The 20,185-nt window shown below is 37.2% G+C and overlaps 2 protein-coding genes across 3 annotated transcripts; one reads left to right on the top strand and one right to left on the bottom strand.

Moving 5' to 3' along the window:
• The first annotated feature begins 2,097 nt into the window (after nucleotides 1–2,097).
• On the top strand, nucleotides 2,098–10,076 carry LOC134854298 (very long chain fatty acid elongase F-like). Of its 2 annotated transcripts, XM_063870502.1 has the most exons (3): nucleotides 2,098–2,423; nucleotides 7,947–8,401; nucleotides 9,362–10,076. In XM_063870502.1, the coding sequence occupies exons 2-3, from the start codon at nucleotides 8,074–8,076 to the stop codon at nucleotides 9,874–9,876; spliced, it is 843 nt and encodes a 280-aa protein (XP_063726572.1). In that variant the 5' UTR covers nucleotides 2,098–2,423; nucleotides 7,947–8,073; the 3' UTR covers nucleotides 9,877–10,076. The 2 variants fall into 2 exon arrangements, with proteins under 2 accessions (XP_063726572.1, XP_063726580.1); XM_063870510.1 differs by lacking the exon at nucleotides 2,098–2,423 and having other exon boundaries at nucleotides 7,643–8,401.
• A 3,140-nt stretch (nucleotides 10,077–13,216) lies between these two features.
• On the bottom strand, nucleotides 13,217–16,843 carry LOC134844765 (mitochondrial substrate carrier family protein V-like). The gene is made up of 3 exons (XM_063861609.1): nucleotides 15,149–16,843; nucleotides 14,402–15,077; nucleotides 13,217–14,286 (listed from the first exon to the last, which is right to left on the bottom strand). The coding sequence occupies exons 1-3, from the start codon at nucleotides 15,361–15,363 to the stop codon at nucleotides 13,303–13,305; spliced, it is 1,875 nt and encodes a 624-aa protein (XP_063717679.1). The 5' UTR covers nucleotides 15,364–16,843; the 3' UTR covers nucleotides 13,217–13,302.
• Nucleotides 16,844–20,185: the final 3,342 nt, after the last annotated feature.

The following is a 20,185-nucleotide window of genomic DNA, read 5'->3' as shown; positions in this document are numbered from 1 at the left end:
AAGGAAGGTATCTGGGATCCCGAAATACGAGTGCATTTACACCGAGAGAAAGCCGTAATTAGCATCGAACACTGCATGCCAGAAGGCCATGAACATGGAGCGGTTCTTCAGATGGCGGGCCAGTGCTTACAGTTAAATTATAAAAAAAAGCAATAGATTGTGGGGTAGGAGGTAACCGATTGGAATTCAAAAACTCTAGAGGCAATCTGAAGAACACCATCGTAGTCATTCAAACTGCAAGAACAATTGATGCCGATATTGATAATGGTTCTAGGCGATGAAAACTAGTTTGAAGAAGAAACAGTCCAAAGGCGACCTCGAAGGCTATGCCTGCTACAAGAAGAGATTTCATGCACGCAAATATACAAAACTTATTAATTCTTAAAACAAAAGACCAAAACGTATTGAGATAAGAAAACTTTTAGCAATCAAACTTTGAAAATAATGTGGTCGCGAAGATCACTCGTGTTGGATCTGGAAGGATAGACAAGACTAATGCCAGTCATAGAAACATCAAGACCTAAACTGGTAATGAAAAGCGATATGATACCCGGGTACAGGTGCTTGATTTATGTTTCGACCGTCTCGGCAAAAAGATCAGCTGGAAATAACTTGTTACAGAATTCAAACAATTGTTAGAAGAATTCCAGGTACAAGATACCCATTCGTAGTTTTTCCAATCTGATAATTAGCCTAGCTAATATCGAGTCAAGCTAATTTTACAATTGATATAAGAGGTGTATTTAACTTTCCAAATTTGTTCACTAATCAACAAAAAGACTGTCGTTGATATCCGAAGTAGCTTTCTTAGCTTGTCTGTACGTTCGCAAACTGCCACCGGCGGTGACTGATCTAATTCTCTGTGTCCCTTGTGGGGTGCCAAAATATGCGCGTTAACCTCCACAAATCGTAAAAATATCAGATTTCAAACAATTGAATTAACGAGCATTTTCTCGGTAAAATAGCTCTGGAATGCTTGTAACATTACGATTTTAACATTACTTTAACATCGGTAACATCGGCCACAATCATTTGATTAACTCAAAGCAAGCTGTCAGTTGACCAGTATTTTTCCTTGAGACAAATTGCTCTTTTTGAAGGTCAGCCTTAATCAAGGCTGAACCGAATTAGAGCGAAAAAGCGGTTGAAAAAGGTCAACTGAGGCTAAAGCCCCTCGGGCTTACATGTTTAAAAGTTAGGGTATGGGGATTCAAATTCACGCCACATGGCAAGTCTGATTAGTCGGCGGTACGTTAGCTTAGGTCGCTCGGCAATCTGCTCTTATGCGCTTGTTCTTATTTCGTTCATTTTATTACGTCGTTATATCCAGTTACTTTTACGCATTTATGCTCTGGTTACATTTGCGTTGCAACATTTTCCGTATTCTGGTATATCACTTAACTGATTCATCAAAAATACCTGATCTACAAGCAACTGTTAAGATGCATAAAGTAGTGCGTTGAAACAAAATCTTTCAAACTTGACGCTTGCCAAGTCCATAGATGATTCACCGTAAAAAAGTTTTCGCAGGAGATTGTTAAAATATCTCAATTTGATTATTTTTTAGTTTCAGGATTGGCCAAATTGTCCTTGAGAAACTCAACGAAATCCAAAATCGGGTCATCAGTTAAAAGATTTCCTGAGAAAAAATTTCTTACCAACATTGGAAAATTCGCTAATGCAGGGGATACGCCAATAGTTTGCTGTTACAATTGAATCCTTTGTCTCAGATTTGCATAATCTTTTTTTATTTTAGTGAGCAGCCAAAGAAGGAAAAAGAGTCCATCTCTACTAAGATAGGGGAAAAATTCACATATGGACTAAAAATAAGGGTCGGTTTTTGCATCATCGCTGAGATTTTCGGCAAAAAAAAAACTATTGACTTCTCTGACATCGTGAACTTAATACTGATGCGGTGTACACACTTGGTCCCATGCAATTTCATCAGCATGTGCCATAATCAGAGCTGCAATCGAGTTCAACTTCCATTTTTTGCATTTAAATCTCGACTGCAGTTTGACCAAATAAAATTCCAAAACTTTTTCTGCCTATTTTCATTCATACTTGATCATCAAACAACACAAGCAGACCATGGACTTTCCGATGCTGAGCATTATATATCAATACCAGTATACTCTAACATATTGACTTTGCGTATAACTAATCATAACCAAAGACTAATCATAACCTCACAGCTGAAGCATCTCTACAACCAAGCAAACCAAAGGTGAATCTTGTTCAGAGTCGGTACACTTTGCCATTCTGCTCACATTGGCACCTATACAGTTTTTGCTTGTGTAATAAATCTGAATAAGCCAAAACGGTGTTATTGTTTACTACTCTCTACTTTTTCTATAACGTTTGTTTGCTATCATTCTTACAAAGAAAATCATCATAGCTGATGAGTATACGCTGGAAAGAAGGTACGTACAAATCAAAACAAACATGAATTTAACACTCCTTTTGACTGAGTATTTTCACAGATCCATTTTGTGCTGATTGATAAACCTGCAAGCATCTACTTTGTTTAGAAAAATTAATGGCCTAGAAATTATATATACTCAACCTAGATCCAGTCAACTTGGATATCTAGCCGAGATCTTGAAGGTTCTTAAGGATTTACTAAGATTTTAACTCTGCAAACGAAAATGGAATTTTCCTGAATTTTTGAAAAACCTGCGTTAGCTCGACAAACGAATGGAATTTTCCTGAAATTTTGAAAAATTTTCAAAATGCTTAAGATTCCGCCGAGATTCTTCAAATCAATACAGATTTCCAAGGGAGTCGAAACTGCATCTATGAAAAATTTCATCGTAAGCGGCAGTATTACGATGAAATTTTTGATAGATGCTAAACTCTCGTAGACGCAAAACTTTTCACTGACGGACTCTCGGAGATCTTTAAATATCGAACTACAACTAAGTAGAAATGCTAATGAGCATATTAGAAAAATCAGCATTTTATCGATACAGATTTCTTCTGGTTGATGGTTGACTGAAATTAGTTTTTTCTAGAAAAAATGTAGTTTGATGCAATTTAATAACTTTTTTGTTGAATGCAGTCGAAATCCTGCGAGATTTGAGCTGCAATAATGGTTAAGGTTGTTAATATTGTTTTAATAGGTTTTTATGGTATACTGTAAGGTGTTTAATTTTCCAGTCATTGGAAAAGCGTTTTTTTGTTGTAAATTAAAATCTTTATTGAAGATTTCTTTTGCGTCAAAGAAATTGGTCGAGAGCACTGTAAAATTTTGAAAAAAAAAACATGTTCGTATCTTGTTTTAAAGGCTCTTTTCCAGTCCCCCCCTTTGATTTTTTTGATATTCAATATATAAAAGCCTAATTAAAGTTATATTTCTTTTCATAAACTGCATCGAAACCTGTCAGCGTGGACAGGTGAAAAAACTTTTACCACATTTTCGAACATTTCTTGAATACACGCACGGGATGGATAAATGGGGGGGGGGTTTGGGTAAACTTGGAGTGGGGAGGGGGTGTGGCCGGGTTCTAAATTTGCAGAGTTTCTGCAGTTTCTAAAGGAAAAAATTGATTTTCATGGGTTTTTGTGGCCTTAAAAAATCGATTATTTTGTCAAAATAATCGATTATAATGGATTTTTAAATATTGAAAATAATCGATTATAATCCTCTAAAAATCCATTTTTATGGTTAAATGGGTCATGAAACTCGATTATACGTTTTTCGTCAATATAATCTATTATAACCGATTATATACCATGAAACTCCAGTGCGGGTGCATATGTGAACAGAGTTTCTGCAGTTTCCCTGATATATTGAACAGCTTAACTTTATCAGGGGGTGGGAAACTGGAAACGAACCGTTTTACATTATTGTTTCGACATTTGAGAAAAAATGGCAGGAGAAATGGATTACTATTGAATTTTGTTAGTTATTGCAAAACAGAACTACGAAAGAATGAAGGTGTTCAGAAGAGATCATTTGCTTGCCATGCAAGTTTCATTATTTGATGACTAGCTGTTAAGTTGAATTTCCAGAAATGCAATTCACAGTTTTTTTGCATCTAACACTCGGTGAAAGTTAATTAAGAAATTAGGTGTAATTTATGGGACCTAGAAAAAAAGACAAGGAAATATGACGGTCGGGCTCTTTTCCAGTCCCCCCCCCCTTTCCAATTCAATTTTGAAAAGTCTATTTAACGTTGCCATAATGCAATGAAATTTGGCGTGGTGAACAAATCGACAATTCTGAACAGATTTGTTTTTCATACTTTGCAGCGTAAAATCACGCATTTAGCCGTAATAACACGTAAAACAAATGGCTCTTTTTCCTTTTCCCCCCACCTGCAAACTTTTACATGTAAATTTAATAACCAGAAGAAGAAGAAGAAAGAAGATCATTTATCCACGAGGGATAGGGCCAACATACGAGCTGTACAGCTCATCACGGCGAACCGCTGTTGTGCCCCTGCTTAAGAACTACATGCAATTTTTTTGGTTATTTTTCTGGGCTGGGTAAGGTTGCCTCACCCTCAACCAAATTGTCCAATTGTTATGAAAATTTACATACAGACTAATAAGGCCACGACAAACATGTTTGGTCTTCATACTCAACCTCGTAAGACCACTCGTTACACTAATATATTGAAGCTCGTGTGAGGTGGGGGGGAAAAGGAAAAAGAGCCAAACAAATATAAAACTGGGTACTTTGAAAGGTGGGGGGGAACTGGAAAAGAGCCGACGGTCGTATGCCGAGTTTAGAAAATAATGCTTTGTGATTTCAGACGGGAACTGGAACATTAAAAATTTTGTTTAAAATGAAATTAAACGAATTGAAAAGTTTAAACAGAAACTATCAAAATAGTAATAATAAATTTCCTACACAGTCAATGCGGAGCTTCGCAGCACTTGCGATGCAACAAAAGAATTACGTTATAAGAAAAATAAAAGAAAAACAGACGAAAATAGGAAGACGAAAGTAGGATTTTTTGAAATTAAGTTGAAAAAATAACTCGAATGAACAAACTTTTAAAAAAATGATTATCGAGCGGTTTTGAAGCAAAAAATTCTGGTTGACCACAGGTTGAAAAAACAAAATTTTATCATAAAAATTTTGAGCTACGAAGTTTCGAGTTTTTTAAGATACCCTTAGTGGTTTCTTCTGAAATAAAGTATTAGACACTTGTGTATGGGTAGAGCCGACTTCCTGCTCTTCTGATTGGACTCAGTGTCAAATTTCACACGGTAGTTTTGAAATTTCCAAAAAAAACGACAGAAAATGAACCATTTTTAAACCGTACCTGCTTTTCTACAAAACGACAGGGTATAACCGTTTATGATGGGAAGATCTCTACTTCATATTTCTTCAAATGAACTTTTAATCACATAAATGGTGGGTTAGTGTTTGAGAAAAGAGAAAAACTTTTAAAAAAAAAAACGCTCGCTTTTCAAGTCTTACTTTTTCCAAGTTTTTAAAAGTTTTCTACAAAAAATGCGGCGTTGCTGCTTCTACAGGGAACATTCCCACAAACAGTTATTTTGATTGCATCTATAATTACAGAATCATTTATATATAGAAAAAAAAACAATAACCAACTTTTTTTTGAGCTCAGATTTAGCTGGGTATTTTTCGTAAAAAGTAAAACTTATGAAAGCAAAAACCGTATGAATTTCAAAAAATTGACTTTTCCAAAGCACATTACAAACTTCCTTTGAAAAAATGAGGAGGCACAGCTCTGTACAAAAAACTTTGCAGCCTGTTTCTTTGGCTGAATTGTCAATCAGAGATTTCAAAAATGTTCCCAAAAAACTGTCCATAAAAAATTACTTTTCCGAACGCTTTATCGTTCAATGTTTTGACTTTGTTGAAGCCATATTTTTGCAAGAAAAACTATGATGTAGCCATCTCATTTACGTCGAGATAGTTTCCTCAAACGAAATTTTTGATAGAACTCCTGAACTAAAAACTGACAAGCATTTTTGCGAGAAAAGACAAAAAAATTCCAAAAACAGTCGAAGTTTCAATAATTTAAGTTTTCCCAAAGCAATAATTTTTTTCTTGCCAAAAAAAGCAAATCAGCTAGGGCAAGAAGGTTTTATCGAATGCTTGTTTCTGACAATTTGAAGTAATTGACTCTATACTGTTGATCTCAAATACTCCCAAAAGTTACAAACATTGCTTCCAATTAGCAAAAGTTATAAAAAAACTTTATCCCAAAACTTAGAACATTTTGAGCAGTCATAATTGAAAGCAATATTTATAACTTCTGTGAGTATTTGAGATCAACAGCATTGTTTGGAAGCAATTTTTGGGATAAGTGTCTAAGTTTGGGATAAGAAATTTTATAACGCAAGCGTAATAATTGTTCTAAATGTTTTCGAAAACATAGATATGAAAATCAAAAATTTTTCAACTCTTTTTTTCTGGAATACTGTCAGGGTACCCAAGGATTGCAAATCTGCACTCCTCGAAAAAAAAATTCTCGAAAGTTTTAAATATCTGAGATATGATGTTCTTCTTACTTAAAAAATTCAAAAACCTTTCGAAACTACTTCAAAATTTGCAAGGGTTGCAAGTTTGAAGTATTTGCACTTCTCAAATTATCTTGGTTTCTGAGGTGACATTTTTTTATTTGTCAAATTTTCAAATAAATCATTTCCTAAAGAAATGTTTAATTAAGGAATTTTTTAAACCCTGTTGGATCGATCGCCGGTCTATTTTACGATTGCATTAATTATCATTGTTTATAGTACATATTTCACAAAGCTCTTTTCACGTTCAACGCTCAGTTTGAAGCACCGCAGCTGCGAGCCATGCGCCAGTGAACTGAAAGTTACCTTTTTGACTGATTAAAAAACGCAAGCTCATCGATATTGGCAAGAATTAGGCATTAACTATAAAAAAAACTAGCTTTTGCATCTAAAATTTTATTGAAGTTGAAATTTTTCTGTTTTACTGTTCCAATTTTTTCATGTCTCATTTGTTGTTCAGACAAAATTCATGTCTCATTCTTCTGCCTTTATTTAATTTGCAGATCGTTTCAATCAACTCTTGCAACAAAATATAGGTGAATTGCTGTTCCATTAACTTTGTCCGTCCCCATTTTTTGAAGCTTTTTGCATACAATTTGAAGCTCTTTCGGCTCTTTTCCAGTTCCCCCCTTTCAAATTCAATTTTGAAAAGTCTATTTAACGTTGTCATAATGCAATGAAATTTGGCGTGGTGAACAAATCGACAATTCTGAACAGATTTGTTCTTCATACTTTACAGCGTAACATCACGCGTTTAGCCGTAATAACACGTAAAACAAACATAAAACTCGTTTTTTTGAAAGGGGGGAACTGGAAAAGAGCCGCTCTGTGTGAATAAATTTGATTCAGTTCAGTAACTTGATAAGTGAAGTTTCTTATGGCCTTGGTTAATATGGAGTGTAAAATAAGTAACTTGAAAATAGAATAACTTAAATGTAACCTTGTTAAAAGCGGAAAGCATATAAGAAGGCGACGACAACACTCGCTCTACAGAGCTATAGTTACCTGGATTATTTTTTCATTATGGTCCATTTTTATTCCATACTACAACAATAGTAACTAAATAAAAACAACCTCAGCATTGAGAGCAGGATTCGTCATCGAATGTATCAGTCATTCATTGTATATCACTACACATGGCTCATCGCGCCGCTAATTTTTTCTATTTATAGCTTCTATTTGGCTTTGATTTTAGGTATTCTCAGTGCTAGTAAATATTTTTCAGTAGCAGTTAGTTGCAGATCTGTTTATTGTCAGTAGTGAAAAGGGTAATCCGATAGTAGCAACTCGCGCTCTTTGATCCGATTTTAAGGCCATCAACATATAATTTCCATTTCAGTTCAACTTTTGCAGCATCTTAATTCCATGAACACAAGCCCATTATTTTAGGCTATCTGCCATCCTTATTTGATGAATCGATGTTTTAAATACTTTTTTAGAGGCCGAATCCTGAGACAGTGAAAAAACTACGTCGTATCAGCAAATAAACAGAAGAAAACTTTGACCAAAAAAACTCATTCGAAAGAGCTGCATTGTCTAATAAAAGTGTCAACAAAAATAGTTGCAATGGAGTTCTTAGTTTCTGAAATCCATGACGATTACGTGAAATATTACTCGAACCGATTTGCATCCACTTTTTCAATAGCATTTATCGAGAAACATCAAATGGCTATAATGCTGTTGAGCTATGCTTCGCTTTGTTACTGGGGATTTAGCCTGGCCAAACAAAACGCGAAGCCGATTGTCCAAGAGGGAAAGTGGATTTTGAGAGTATACAACATTTTCCAGGTTATTTTCTCCGGCTACATCGCATATCTGGCGGCCTCTACTTACCTCCTAACCTTAGTGAAAACTGGAGATATGTGTCAAAGAATGGACCTCGACACAGAAAAAGGTACAAGTGTGATAGTTGAATGTCCCTAAAACACTACTGATAGCGCCTGAAAACAAACAAATTTGCATATCATCTCAAACTATTTTTGCATTGCTTCACATGCGCTTTTGAGTTTTTCACACAGAGTCGAAGCTGAGCTCGCACCACTTGCGATACGAAAATGAAAAATTGCGAAAAAAATTCGAAAATGTGGAAAAAGCTAGATGAATAAGGCTCGTTTTGGAACAAAAACATGCCAAGATACTAGAAAAAACTAGATGAATAAGGCTAGTTTTGAAACAAAAACATGCCAAGATACTACAAGAACAAATACCGGAAGATAATGTACCCAGCGGTAACAAAGCCGTACACACCTTGTCAGAAAACCTGTAAGTCCGCCTCACCCTCAAAACACACAAACACTCAAGAAAACTTTATTTGCTCGTCAAACGAAACAATAAGAGGCCACTTAGCCGATATGATATAGGCCGAAACCTATCAAGCCGAAAAAAGGAAAAACAAAAGCCGGAAAAATGTTGCCATGAAAAACTTAATTCTATTAACATTTTTAGATTTTTGTGCGATCCAGAGGTGAGCATAAAAAAACATGTTTCCGTTAAAAAAGACTCGAAATTAGGTCACTAAGCCGATAAAAAATAGGCCGAAATCATTTGGGTAAGATGAAGTTTTTAAACGAAAAAAATATAGATATACATATATATACTAAGTTACGTTTGGTACAACTACAAATAGCAGAGGTAAATCAGAACACTAAAAACAACCAAAATACAAAAAAAATTTAAAAAAAAACAATTCTACAATATGCAAACTTGATAAAAGTGATTCTGTTAAACAACCCGAAAAAGGTTAATATTCCGATTTGATAACGCTTGCTAATCGCAAGCGTACAAAATAATGAGACGCAATTTTCATACTTAACTTTCTCAGTAACCCAACTATCATACTTGTACCTGGAAATAGACGACAAATGGTACATTGATCGGCAAACATACACTTGCTACCTATTCTACATTAGCAAACTAGTCGACATTTTTGACACCATCTTCATCATCATTCGTGGAAAGTGGCGCCAGTTGACCTTTCTTCACGTGTTCCATCACACATCCGTTATCTTCCTCGGCTGGATGGCGATCTATTATCACCCTTGTGGGTTCTATCATATCTCGATCCAACTCAACGCACCAATGCACTTCTTCATGTACTTCTACTATTTTCTCTCATCTTTCCCCGAACTGGCCCCCCATTTATGGTGGAAAAAGTACATCACAACTCTTCAGCTCATCCAGTTCATAGTGGGGTCGGCGATGGCAGTGTTCTGCTTTGTGAAACGTCTGCTAGTTGGCGAGTCCACGGGACTCAGTCTTATCTACACGTTCTCCGTTATCTTCTACGGAATCACGCTTCTGTTTCTGTTCACGGGGTTCTACAATTCGGCCTACAAGAAGAAAGATGAAAAGAAAGAAAAATCCAAATAGGTCAAAAGCACACAATCTTCATTTATTTACAACTTTAACAGCAGATTTCGACATGATTAAATGCCATCTGTCACTAAGTTTAACTAACCAATTTTACTTCAATGTAATGAAACCTGTATCTTAATAACAAATCAGATTCCATGTATGATGCACTGGTTTGAACTAACTCAGGAATTAACAAATACTTGCAACATCCTTAACTCTTTTGAAACAGAGCCGTTTGATCCACAAAAAAAGCGAGAGGCAAAAAACAATATAATGGTAACACATGTACCCAACAGTGGCATAGTTGAATGGGTAATTGAAAATTGTATAATTATTTGAAAAGTTTCAATTGCGTACCATTTTAGGTCATAATTTTTGAAGAATGTGGAAAAAGAAATATTGCTAAATAAAACGAGACTCAGAGTGAAAAAGATTGACCAAATCGGTCATTATTAGCCGGATATAACCCGCGTTCTAGAAAATCAAAATCAGGCACGTAGTACCAGGGGCGGATTTAGGGGGGGTGTCGCCCTTTTCAGAGATTCGACACCCTGCCGACTAAAAGGGTCCCCCTTTGTACTATTTTGAGATATCCATGTTTGTTGACGGACCCTAAAAATTTCCAAAAGCGCCTTCGGCGCCAAAAATATTAGTTTCGTTTTTTCAAAAAATTTTTAATCAAATTGGAAAATCAATTTGGTCGACGAAAATCCGTAACCTCCCCCCTCGAGAAAGTCCTAGATCCGGCCCTGCTCTTCACAGTTTTACTTACCATGGCTCACACTTGTTACGGGGTTAGGTTAGGTTAGAAGTAGCAAAACATTTTTATTCAACCATAGTGGCCACATGTCACCAAAAAAATTTATCGAGAAAATTTACTAAGCTTTTTCGTTCAATTCTCTTCATCACAAACAAAAATTTCACGCTTATATTACATGCAAAGTTACAGTAATACAAGCGAGGATCAAAAAATCTGAATTTTAAAAATCCAAGGTTTTTGAATTGCGCTAAGTAACAATAAAACGAGATACATTGACAAACTATTTGACAAGAAAATTGAAATAAAGTATCAGGGTGACCACTTTTACGTGGAAAAAGAGAGACCTGTGTTTTAACACAGAAATCAAAAATAAAAACCGTTTTCAAATAATAAAAATGCATTTTTTCTGAACTTGTGCAGATATATGGCTTGAACAGAAATGGAACGTTTTGTATTGTTATTGATTCCCAGTCCCGAGGGGGGTGGCGGCAAACGGCAAACGGAGGGTTCAAAGAACAAATTTTGTATTTAGGTCTATACAGTTTCAACTTTGTGGTATCTCGCTTCCCTTGAAACAATGATCGCTCAAGCTGAATAAAAATCATTTTTTTTCGAAAACTTTTCTCGATACTGTAGACAAAACCCCTTCAAAAAACTACGCGCAATTTGTAGATCAACCAACATTGTAGACCAAAATTAACTTTCATGAACACAGACACTTTCTTGAAATATCTGATAGTGGCCAGAACCACCAGAACAGGCTTTACGTTTTACACATGCCCATACAAGGTTTCATCGGCTGCCGCAATATCTATCCGATCTCATTTCTGCCCATCCTTAGGATGGTAAACAGAAAAGCATTGTAGCTGATAATATGATACCGCGTCTCTTTTTAATTCTCGCCCCTCACATGAGCGTCATATTTTGTGGTTTAACGAGCGCTTTTACGAGGTTAACTATGAAGACCAAATATGTTTATCATGGCCTTATTAGTTCGGCTGCCAAATTCCACAGCAATCGGTCATTGTGAACAAACATTTCACTGATATTAATTCGCAGGTGTGTGTGGGGCGATACCGTTTCACACAATACTTCTATTAAAAGGTTTTTTTTCCAGTTCAGCATGTCTATGATGATTCAACTTAGACATAAGATCTTCAAACAAACAATTCTGGGTTTCTAATGGCCTGTGAATTTCGTCGCGTAACATTTCTTTTGGTCTTTCTTTTTTGGAAAGAATTCAATATTAAAATTGTAATCAATCAAAACATGGCCCATAAAAAGTTGGAAAAGAGTCAATGAACGCAAGTAAACAGAAAAAAAAAACTGTGAAAAAATCCAAATTTCCAAAGTGCCAAAACAACTAGATGGCTTTAAAGCTCTTTGAATTTTTACAACAATTTATGATTGCCACTTAGTAATAAAACTAACCCGATTTGAGAAAACTGGATCAATAAGTATTTTTTTTGCTGGAAAATCTGAAGATTAAATTCTACTTTCGAAACTAGAAGTCGATTACGTTTTTCGTGGCCTTCAAATTTTCGCTGTTCAAAAGTGGGGTTCGCCTTCCTTCTAACAGAGGAAGTGAACCGGAATTACAAAGAAATCAAAAGTCAAACCGCGAAGTAATGTTGAGCATAAGCAAATATTAAGACTTTTCCTGGTAAAAACTTAAAATCATCAAAAATCATTATTTTCTCCTCGTAGCTTCCGGATGTGCAGTGGTAATTTGCAATCATTTTTAGCACTTGCAGTTGCATGTCGCTTTCCAAAAAACAACCGAAAATTAGGTTGGATTAAAATCATTTTCGAGTTGCAACTGGGATCAAAACAGTATGCGTCAAAATTCATTTGTTCAGGATAAATTTTTAAAACCTAAAATTTCGTTTTTAAAAAAATCAGACTTGTTGTTTCTTACACTTAAGACTAGATCAGGTTAAGTTAAAAACAAAGGTTAAGACACAAAAACCATAGCAAACAGACAGTTGGAAAAGAGTCAATGAACGCAAGTAAACAGAAAAAAAATACGGACTGATTTCTTGAAAACTTTTTTTGAGTTTCATAGAAAAAATAGATGCCTTTACAGAACAATCTACGGTCGGCACTTCAATGATAAAATTAACCCATCTTGAGAAGACTGGATTAATAAGTTAAATTTTTATTTCGCTGGGAAATCTGAAAATTTAATTCCACTTTCGAAACAGGAAATCGATCACGTTTTTCGTGAACTTTACACTTTTGCTGTTCGATAGTGGAATTCGCCTTTTTTAATAAAGAAAATGAGCTGAACTGAAAAAAAAAAACAAAAGGATAAGCGCAAAAAAAAGAAACTTGAGCCTGAACAAATTCTAACAAGCGAGCCAACAGAAACATCTATTTTTTATTCTCAAAAAGCTCCCGGAACACGTTGAATGCTGGGATCATCGGCGAATTCCTTGCTGCGCCAACAATGACGGCAAAAATTGAGCAGACAAAAAATGCTTGCCAATCGCAATCGTAAAAAGTGCTATGATCCAGTAATCTGCAGCAATGACTCCTGTAATTATGAATCGATGCTGTCAAATCGAAACTCTCATTCTCTCCAATGGAATCGAATTAAAATTGAGGATATTGAAATCTCTTCAACTAAATCTAGTAAATACAAGTTTTTTTATAAATGATATTCTATCACAGGCATCTAATCACTTTAAATCAGTTTCATTTTTCAAATATTTGCAATAAAGTTCAAAGAATCCGAAGGTCAAAGCAGTTGATACTCCTCCCTTGACTAAATTCGGAGAAATTCCTTTGAAAAAACTGTTCAGCCCCTCTTCTCTAAGCATTTTCCATGCGCAATCCGTGACACCTCGATACTCGACAAATCGTCCAAAATCTTTTCTAGCTTCGCCAAAACCTTGAATCATCAGTCGTTTCTTAAGCACATCTAGCGGATGCACAATGCATTTGACCAGCAAACCAGATAAAAACCCTGCCGTCATGTTTGCAGTATTATCGTCGATGTTTGCAGTCGATTTGATTGACTTATTAAACACATGATAAAAACCAAATGTCATCCCGCCAGCGGGAAAAGTTTGCAGCAATGCGGGATACAGGCCTCTATAAAACCCAAGAAGTCCTTCTGTTTTCCCAATCTGATTAACAGCATTTGGAATTGAGGAGTAAACCTTTTTGATTCCTTGAGATACGAGTCGAGTTCTCAAAACATCGAGCGGCATGGCTCCAATAGTTGCCAGAGAACCGCTGATGCCACCAACGACAAACTGATTTGCAAGAGTTTTCGATACAAAGTCTCCATTATCAGCCAAAGACGTCAGGTGTTTGTATGCGGAAAACTGAATGGCATTAAATGTTATGGTCAACATTTGGCCTGATAGGTGACCTTTCCAGAAAGCCTTCAGACCTTCTTCTTTCAGCAAACAGGATAACGTCTGCCCCCATGATTGATATTTGCTCTGAAAGCCTTTGTTTAACTTCCGTTGTGCGCTTTCGTCTCTGGAAATGGCTTCAACTTGTAATTGCCATCTAACTTTAATTACGTCCAGCGGGTTGACAATTAGTCGCACTGAAAACCCAGTTAGGCTTGCAGCAACTGCAGTCGAAGACAAACTCAAGTCCTTCACGGTATCCAGAACTATTTCAAAGGCAAAAAGACAATCTTGTCTCTGAAATCAATAAGAACGTGGAAGATATTTTTAACTTTCCCAGAAACAATCATCTCCGCACACGCACAAACGCCGAAGTTTTGAGAATAATCGTTAATTAATTGAAATATTTGTTAACTAGCTCTATATAGAATTCAAAGAAGCCAAACTGCAGACTAGTAGCGACTGCACCTTTTACAACGTTCGGACTCAGTCCTTTGAACATTCCGAGAAATCCTTCAGTTTGCAAAATTTGGGCACTGCAGTCCAGCATATTTTTGTAATAAACAAACTTTCCGAACTCTTTTCTGGCGTCTGCGAAGCCTTGTACCATCAATCGTTTTTTGTAGACATCCAGAGGGTGCAGAATTGTTTTGACGACTGATCCAGTTAAGAGTCCCGAGAAGAAGTTAGACATCTGTTTATGATCATGCCCTGCAACGTTCTGCATTGGCGTTCTTATTGCAATGTAAATTCCAAAAGAAAGACCGGTGAACGGAAAAATTTGAACAAGCGCAGGGGTTAACCCACGGAAATAGCCGAGAACTCCATCTTGCTTGTATATTGTTTTAAAAGCATTCGTGATTGACGTGTAAATTACAAGATTGCCCTGAGAGACCATTCTAGTTCGAATCAAATCGATAGGCAGGGTTCCCAGGGTCGCTACACAACCACTTATACCGCCAATAACAAAGTTGCTTCCAAAACTTTTCCGATCAACAAAACCGCGGCAGAGATAGTTATAAGTTGTAAACTGCAAACTGCTGTACCCGATTGTCAACACTTGGCCCGATAGATGACCTTTCCATAGTGCGCTGTAAGCAAAGGATTCTGTTTAATACAGAGGAGTCATCAGAAAAGATATTGTAACGAGCTTTATCTTTACCTTACACCTTCTTCTTTTACAATACTTCGCACCGTCTGTGACCACGATTTGTATTTTCCGGGTTCAATGTCAAATTTTGAAGATATTGGTTCAATTTGAAGTTGCCATCGAATCTTGATCACATCAAGCGGATTCACAAACAATCTCACAGAGAACCCTGTCAATGCTCCGGCAGAAGCAGTCTTACTCAAGGAAAGGGAACGCAGTGATTCCATTTCGACTCTAAGTTATATCAAGCTCGCTCCCAGCTTGACCATTTTTCATCATACTGGAACGAGCAAAGCCTGTAAGTGCCACTTCAATCAGAACAGAAAAAATATTCTCAACCCATGCTTCAATTACGGAATCAAACAGTTGCTGATTTTTGTTTTCACCTTATGAAATGCAACAAAACTTTTGTCTCTTTTGATTTATGGATTATCAGGTTGCCGTAAAAGATCAGACGTGATTTCAGGCTAAAGTGAACGAACAGGAAAGAATTCAGGTCAAAAAAATACTCCAAATGCATGAAACTCTTGAAACCGTACCGCTTGAGATTGTGTAACCATCAATTATTTTATTTCAAAGCGCACAAAATAAGGTATATGTGCCTTTCGACCAGAATGGTTGACAAAAAAGAGCCTGCTTCGCCGGAAAAGACGTTAATCAACAAAATTAACACAAAAAGCTAGAAATTGACATTTTTGGTTTTAAAACTTTTATTTGTGACATAAATTTTGCGACAACTGAAAATACGAGAAATCACTGTCACAGAACGCCAGAAAAATGGGAAATCTATGAAAAACTATATGACGAAATTGCACTGAAATCATAGATACAATCAAAGAAGCCTTCCGGAAAGAAACAATTGTACAATGACAATCATTACTGCTCCAATTCAGTGGATTGGGAAGGTTGATAAATACTGACAAATTCCTTACCAGATGCGAAGAAGCTAGACTTTTTGACAGAGGTGACTTTTCAGGCAGGTTCTGGTTATAATTTGAACTGTATTAACTTTAAGTTCTACAGATAAGTCTTGAATTTGAATGGGCATCTTTAACTTTTATTTTCAGGATATGAGGAGCTGGGAGTTGGGAAAAGTTCGATCCATCTCCGATTGATATACCATCTCTCTAATAAACATAAAACACGCCGACATCAATTTACCAGCCCGTGTTTAGCAGTGAGCTTGCGGCCTGTGGATAATGAGACCCAGCCATACGCTCACTGTTTCTGCTTCTAATGAATCAACTTGTATGGTTCAGCCACAAGCCTTCAAGTTGTAACTCAGTAACTTGTTCACTGACCCAATTTACGAAGGACTAAGATTAATTGGCTTTAATTGAGACAATTCAGAGCACATAAAGCCGCATTATAGCACTAGCCAATCATTACCGGTTTAGGTTTAATTTACCGCATTTATAGAGAGTTGCATAAAGTTCGGACAGACAGAATTAATTAAAAAGAGCAACTGTCTAGAAATCATCGGAAATTAAAACTGAAATATACATAACGTCGAAAGTTCATAAAGCAGAGTTTCGCTCAAAACCTATAACATCGGCGGCCAATTGCATCCGAAGCGTCGAATAAAAAACCTTGAAACAGGACAATTATTGCTCAGGGTGGCTAATGTTTTTCTGCGATTGGTTTCCAAGCTTTGAATAATATGATCATCTTAACTTCCGTTCAGTTTTTTTGCGCGGCCTAATCTGTTTTTTTTTGCAGTTGAAAATAACTCTAGATTTCGATTTTTAACTAATTTTGCTAACTGTTCCATAGTAAAATCTGGATGTTCATCGCATTATTTAAAAATTAGGCTAGCATAATCATCGGATAATCGACAATCTCGCATTTTGAATTTGGTCTGACAAAAAATTCAAGGTTGTTCGGCTTCAGATTTTGCATGCAAAAAAGCGTCGAAAAGCACTGATTGCTCATTTTAATTAATTCTGTCTGTTCGAACTTTTTACTACTAATTATATAAGCTCTCTGGATGAATGACACAATCAAATGCAATTTATTCAAAATTCTTGAAATTGACAAGTTTAAAGTTCAGCCTGCAGTCATTTTGCTTCGTAAAATCTCTCTTTGTTTAGGAAAACAGCAGGTCAAAACTATCAAAATGACATAAGTTACATCTGCTGTACCTTATCGAGTCATCTATTAAAAGAAAACTTAGCAAAAAACTAGCCCGAAAAATCGAGTCGAAATTGCAAAAAAACCTGGAAAATTTATAAATTTTTTGGCAAACTTAAAATATGTTGCACCATAAACTTCAATCGATTTCAAATAAAACTGCTTAAACCTAAAATAAACCAAACTAATTAAAACTAAAACTTGTTTAAAGCACTTAAAAATTTTAAAAAATCAGAAACCATGCATCCGAAAAAAACTGGAATTTTACTTCAAAAAAAATCTAGAAAACACATAAAAAATATTTCTAAGAGAAAATTTTGGCGCTTATAAAAACCAGAAAAGCATGAACTATATTTGCCCTCATGTACCCGCCAAGTAAGCCGCCAAAAATTGGGTCCAAATCAATAAATCCGACAAAAAAATCAACTTACGTCTTAAAATTTTGTTCATCTCGAAAACAAATGTCAGTTGAAGCCAGCTTCTGAATTACAGCAGTTAGACGTGCATCTTGCGAAGGAAGATATACATTTGGAGATGACCAAAATTCAGTCATCCTGTGAACTCAGTTGAAGCGAGCTTTTGAATTACAGCAGTTAGACGTGCATGTTGAGTAGGAAGAGATACATTTGGAGATGAACAAATTTCAGTCATGCTGTGGACAAAGCTGTTCACTGCATAAAAAAAGTCTAGTACCCGATTGTAATACTCTTGCTTATCTTGGGTCGCCATATTGAAAAGGGGGGAAGCAGCTCATGGCGAGGACTCAATGACAGGCGAGCAACCTGACGACAAAGAAGTTGTGCGAACATTGGTCAAGAAAGTCCCGGAGGACATACTAAGACGGACTACGTTTCGGAAGAAGAAAGTGTCATTCAAGGAGGAAGCCGAACACCTCGGACTAGATCAAGAGTTCGAGGAGTGGCCGAAAACAGAAGGAGATAGTGAGAAAGAGAATTTGTCCGGGGAGTCGGAAGAATGGGAGGATGACTCAGAAAAGAGTGGTGATGACCAAGACCGTCTTTGCATGAAATAAGCAGAAGAGAAAATGAGGCACCACGACAGAGAACTACGAACTGACTCTTCCTCAGGGACGTACAACCTAGAGCAACAGGATGCGTACGGAGGAGAAGAGCTTGAGAAAATACCGGTGTCAAGGAAACCATTCAGGGAGCTATCGTGCAATTCAAATGGAAGAACGAACCTGGAACCGGATGATGACAGGGTAGTCTTGAAAAGGATAGTTCGCGTTAAGCTAAAAAACGACATCCACAGTCCCGGAGAACTGAATGGTCAAATGATGTCATTGAAGGAACACGTCGAGGCGAGATACAGACTGTCGGATCTGATACGAGCCCAAAAGAATGACAAGATGACGAGCAACCTCTCCAAATGGATCCGGACGGGAGACAAGGAGAAAGGATACCTGGAGGAGGATAGTTACACAACTTTGAGCCAGTTCTACAAAGAGAGAAGGGACTTACTGTATCACACAGCTGATGGTGTGGTAGCCTGTAGGAGGAAAGATGAGGAGAAAATATTAGACAGGCATAATCTCATCATACTACCACAGCTATACCAGACGCAAGTGTTGTTCAGATCGCACGACCAGATGGAATATCAGGGGATAGACAAGGTGCAACAAAGATTACTGCACAAGTTTGATTGGCCAGGGTTGAGAAGGGCTTGCGAGAGTTGGGTGAACGCATGTTTGTCGTGTTTGCAAGTGAAAGACCCTAAAAAAAAAATTCCCACTTAAAACCATGAAAAACTCGGAATTTACTGAGGTCGTGCAGATAGACCATCAGAAGATCTGCATGACCAACTCGAGGTACAATTAGATCCTGGTAATTATAGACCACTTTACGAAACTGGCAGAAGCGGTACCATGTCAGACAGCCACAGCTGAAGAGACTTGTGATCATTTGATAACGCACTGGATATCACGATATGGTTGTCCGATGATATTCCAATCGGACAATGAGAAAGCCTTCTTGGGTGACCTGACAAAAGAACTGATGAGGAGGTCCCACATTGCTCAAGCGCATTCAACAACCTACCATCCTCAAATGAACGGATTAGTGGAGAGGCAGAACAGAACACTGGTGAACATGCTCAGGGTATGTTGCTCGAAATACATGACAGATTGGGATAAATATCTGCCGCAAGTGGTAGGGGCGTATAACAGCACGCAGCACTCAACAACAGGGATCAGTCCTTTCATGATGTTAACTGGCAGGTAGAGAGCGATGCCCCTGACATTCTTCTATCCGGAATACGAAGGAAAAGAGACGTCGCCGCAGGCGTATGTGAAGGAATCGGTCAGGAGACAACAGGAATTGAACGAGCTCTGTAGAAACAACACGGAGCAGGCACAAATGAGACAGCGGAAGAATTACGATGAAAAAATACTTCAAGCGAAACCGTATGCTGTGGGACAATACGTCTGGGTGATCCAGAAAATCATACCTTCAAAAAGGACCAAAACGTTACTGAAGAAATGGAGAGGACCGTTCAAAATAACAGAGGTACACCAGCAGGGCCGGATCTATCGCTTGATTACAGGGCGTGCGCCGCACTAAGAAAATCTGAAACCTCACGTCCCATCTCCGGAAGACTGGTATGTACCACAGAATATCGAAGGACTTGAGCATCTACTGGAATGTGAGGTGAAAGAGAAAGGCACCAGAGAGAAGAAGGACGGCAACGAGGACATGAGCATGAAGGATAACGAGAAGATAGATGTGGATTCGGACGAAGGATCTTTCGCGGAGGAAAATTGGAATGATCCAGAGCAGGACCAGGTACCAAAGTGGACAGAACCAGACCTGCCGATGACCACAGGGATGAGGAAAGGCGATCGCTAGGATAATTAATGGAGTTGTTAGGATAATGTCTTAAAGGTATCAATAGGGGAGGTCT

The sequence above is a fragment of the Symsagittifera roscoffensis genome, chromosome 1 (assembly GCF_963678635.1).
Source record: "Symsagittifera roscoffensis chromosome 1, txSymRosc1.1, whole genome shotgun sequence".
In the NCBI taxonomy this organism is placed as follows: domain Eukaryota; kingdom Metazoa; phylum Xenacoelomorpha; order Acoela; family Convolutidae; genus Symsagittifera; species Symsagittifera roscoffensis.
The sequence above is the reverse complement of the archived record's forward strand: the minus strand, read 5'-3'. Positions and strand labels throughout refer to the sequence as shown.

Coding starts and splice junctions, on each gene's coding strand:
- LOC134854298 (XM_063870502.1), top strand. CDS start 8,074: ATGGAGTTCTTAGTTTCTGAAATCCATGACGATTACGTGAAATATTAC. Junction 8,402..9,361: donor GGACCTCGACACAGAAAAAG/GTACAAGTGTGA, acceptor ACCTGGAAATAG/ACGACAAATGGTACATTGAT.
- LOC134844765 (XM_063861609.1), bottom strand. CDS start 15,363: ATGGAATCACTGCGTTCCCTTTCCTTGAGTAAGACTGCTTCTGCCGGA. Junction 15,078..15,148: donor GTAAAAGAAGAAGGTGTAAG/GTAAAGATAAAG, acceptor CTTTGCTTACAG/CGCACTATGGAAAGGTCATC. Junction 14,287..14,401: donor TTGAATTCTATATAGAGCTA/GTTAACAAATAT, acceptor TCTTATTGATTT/CAGAGACAAGATTGTCTTTT.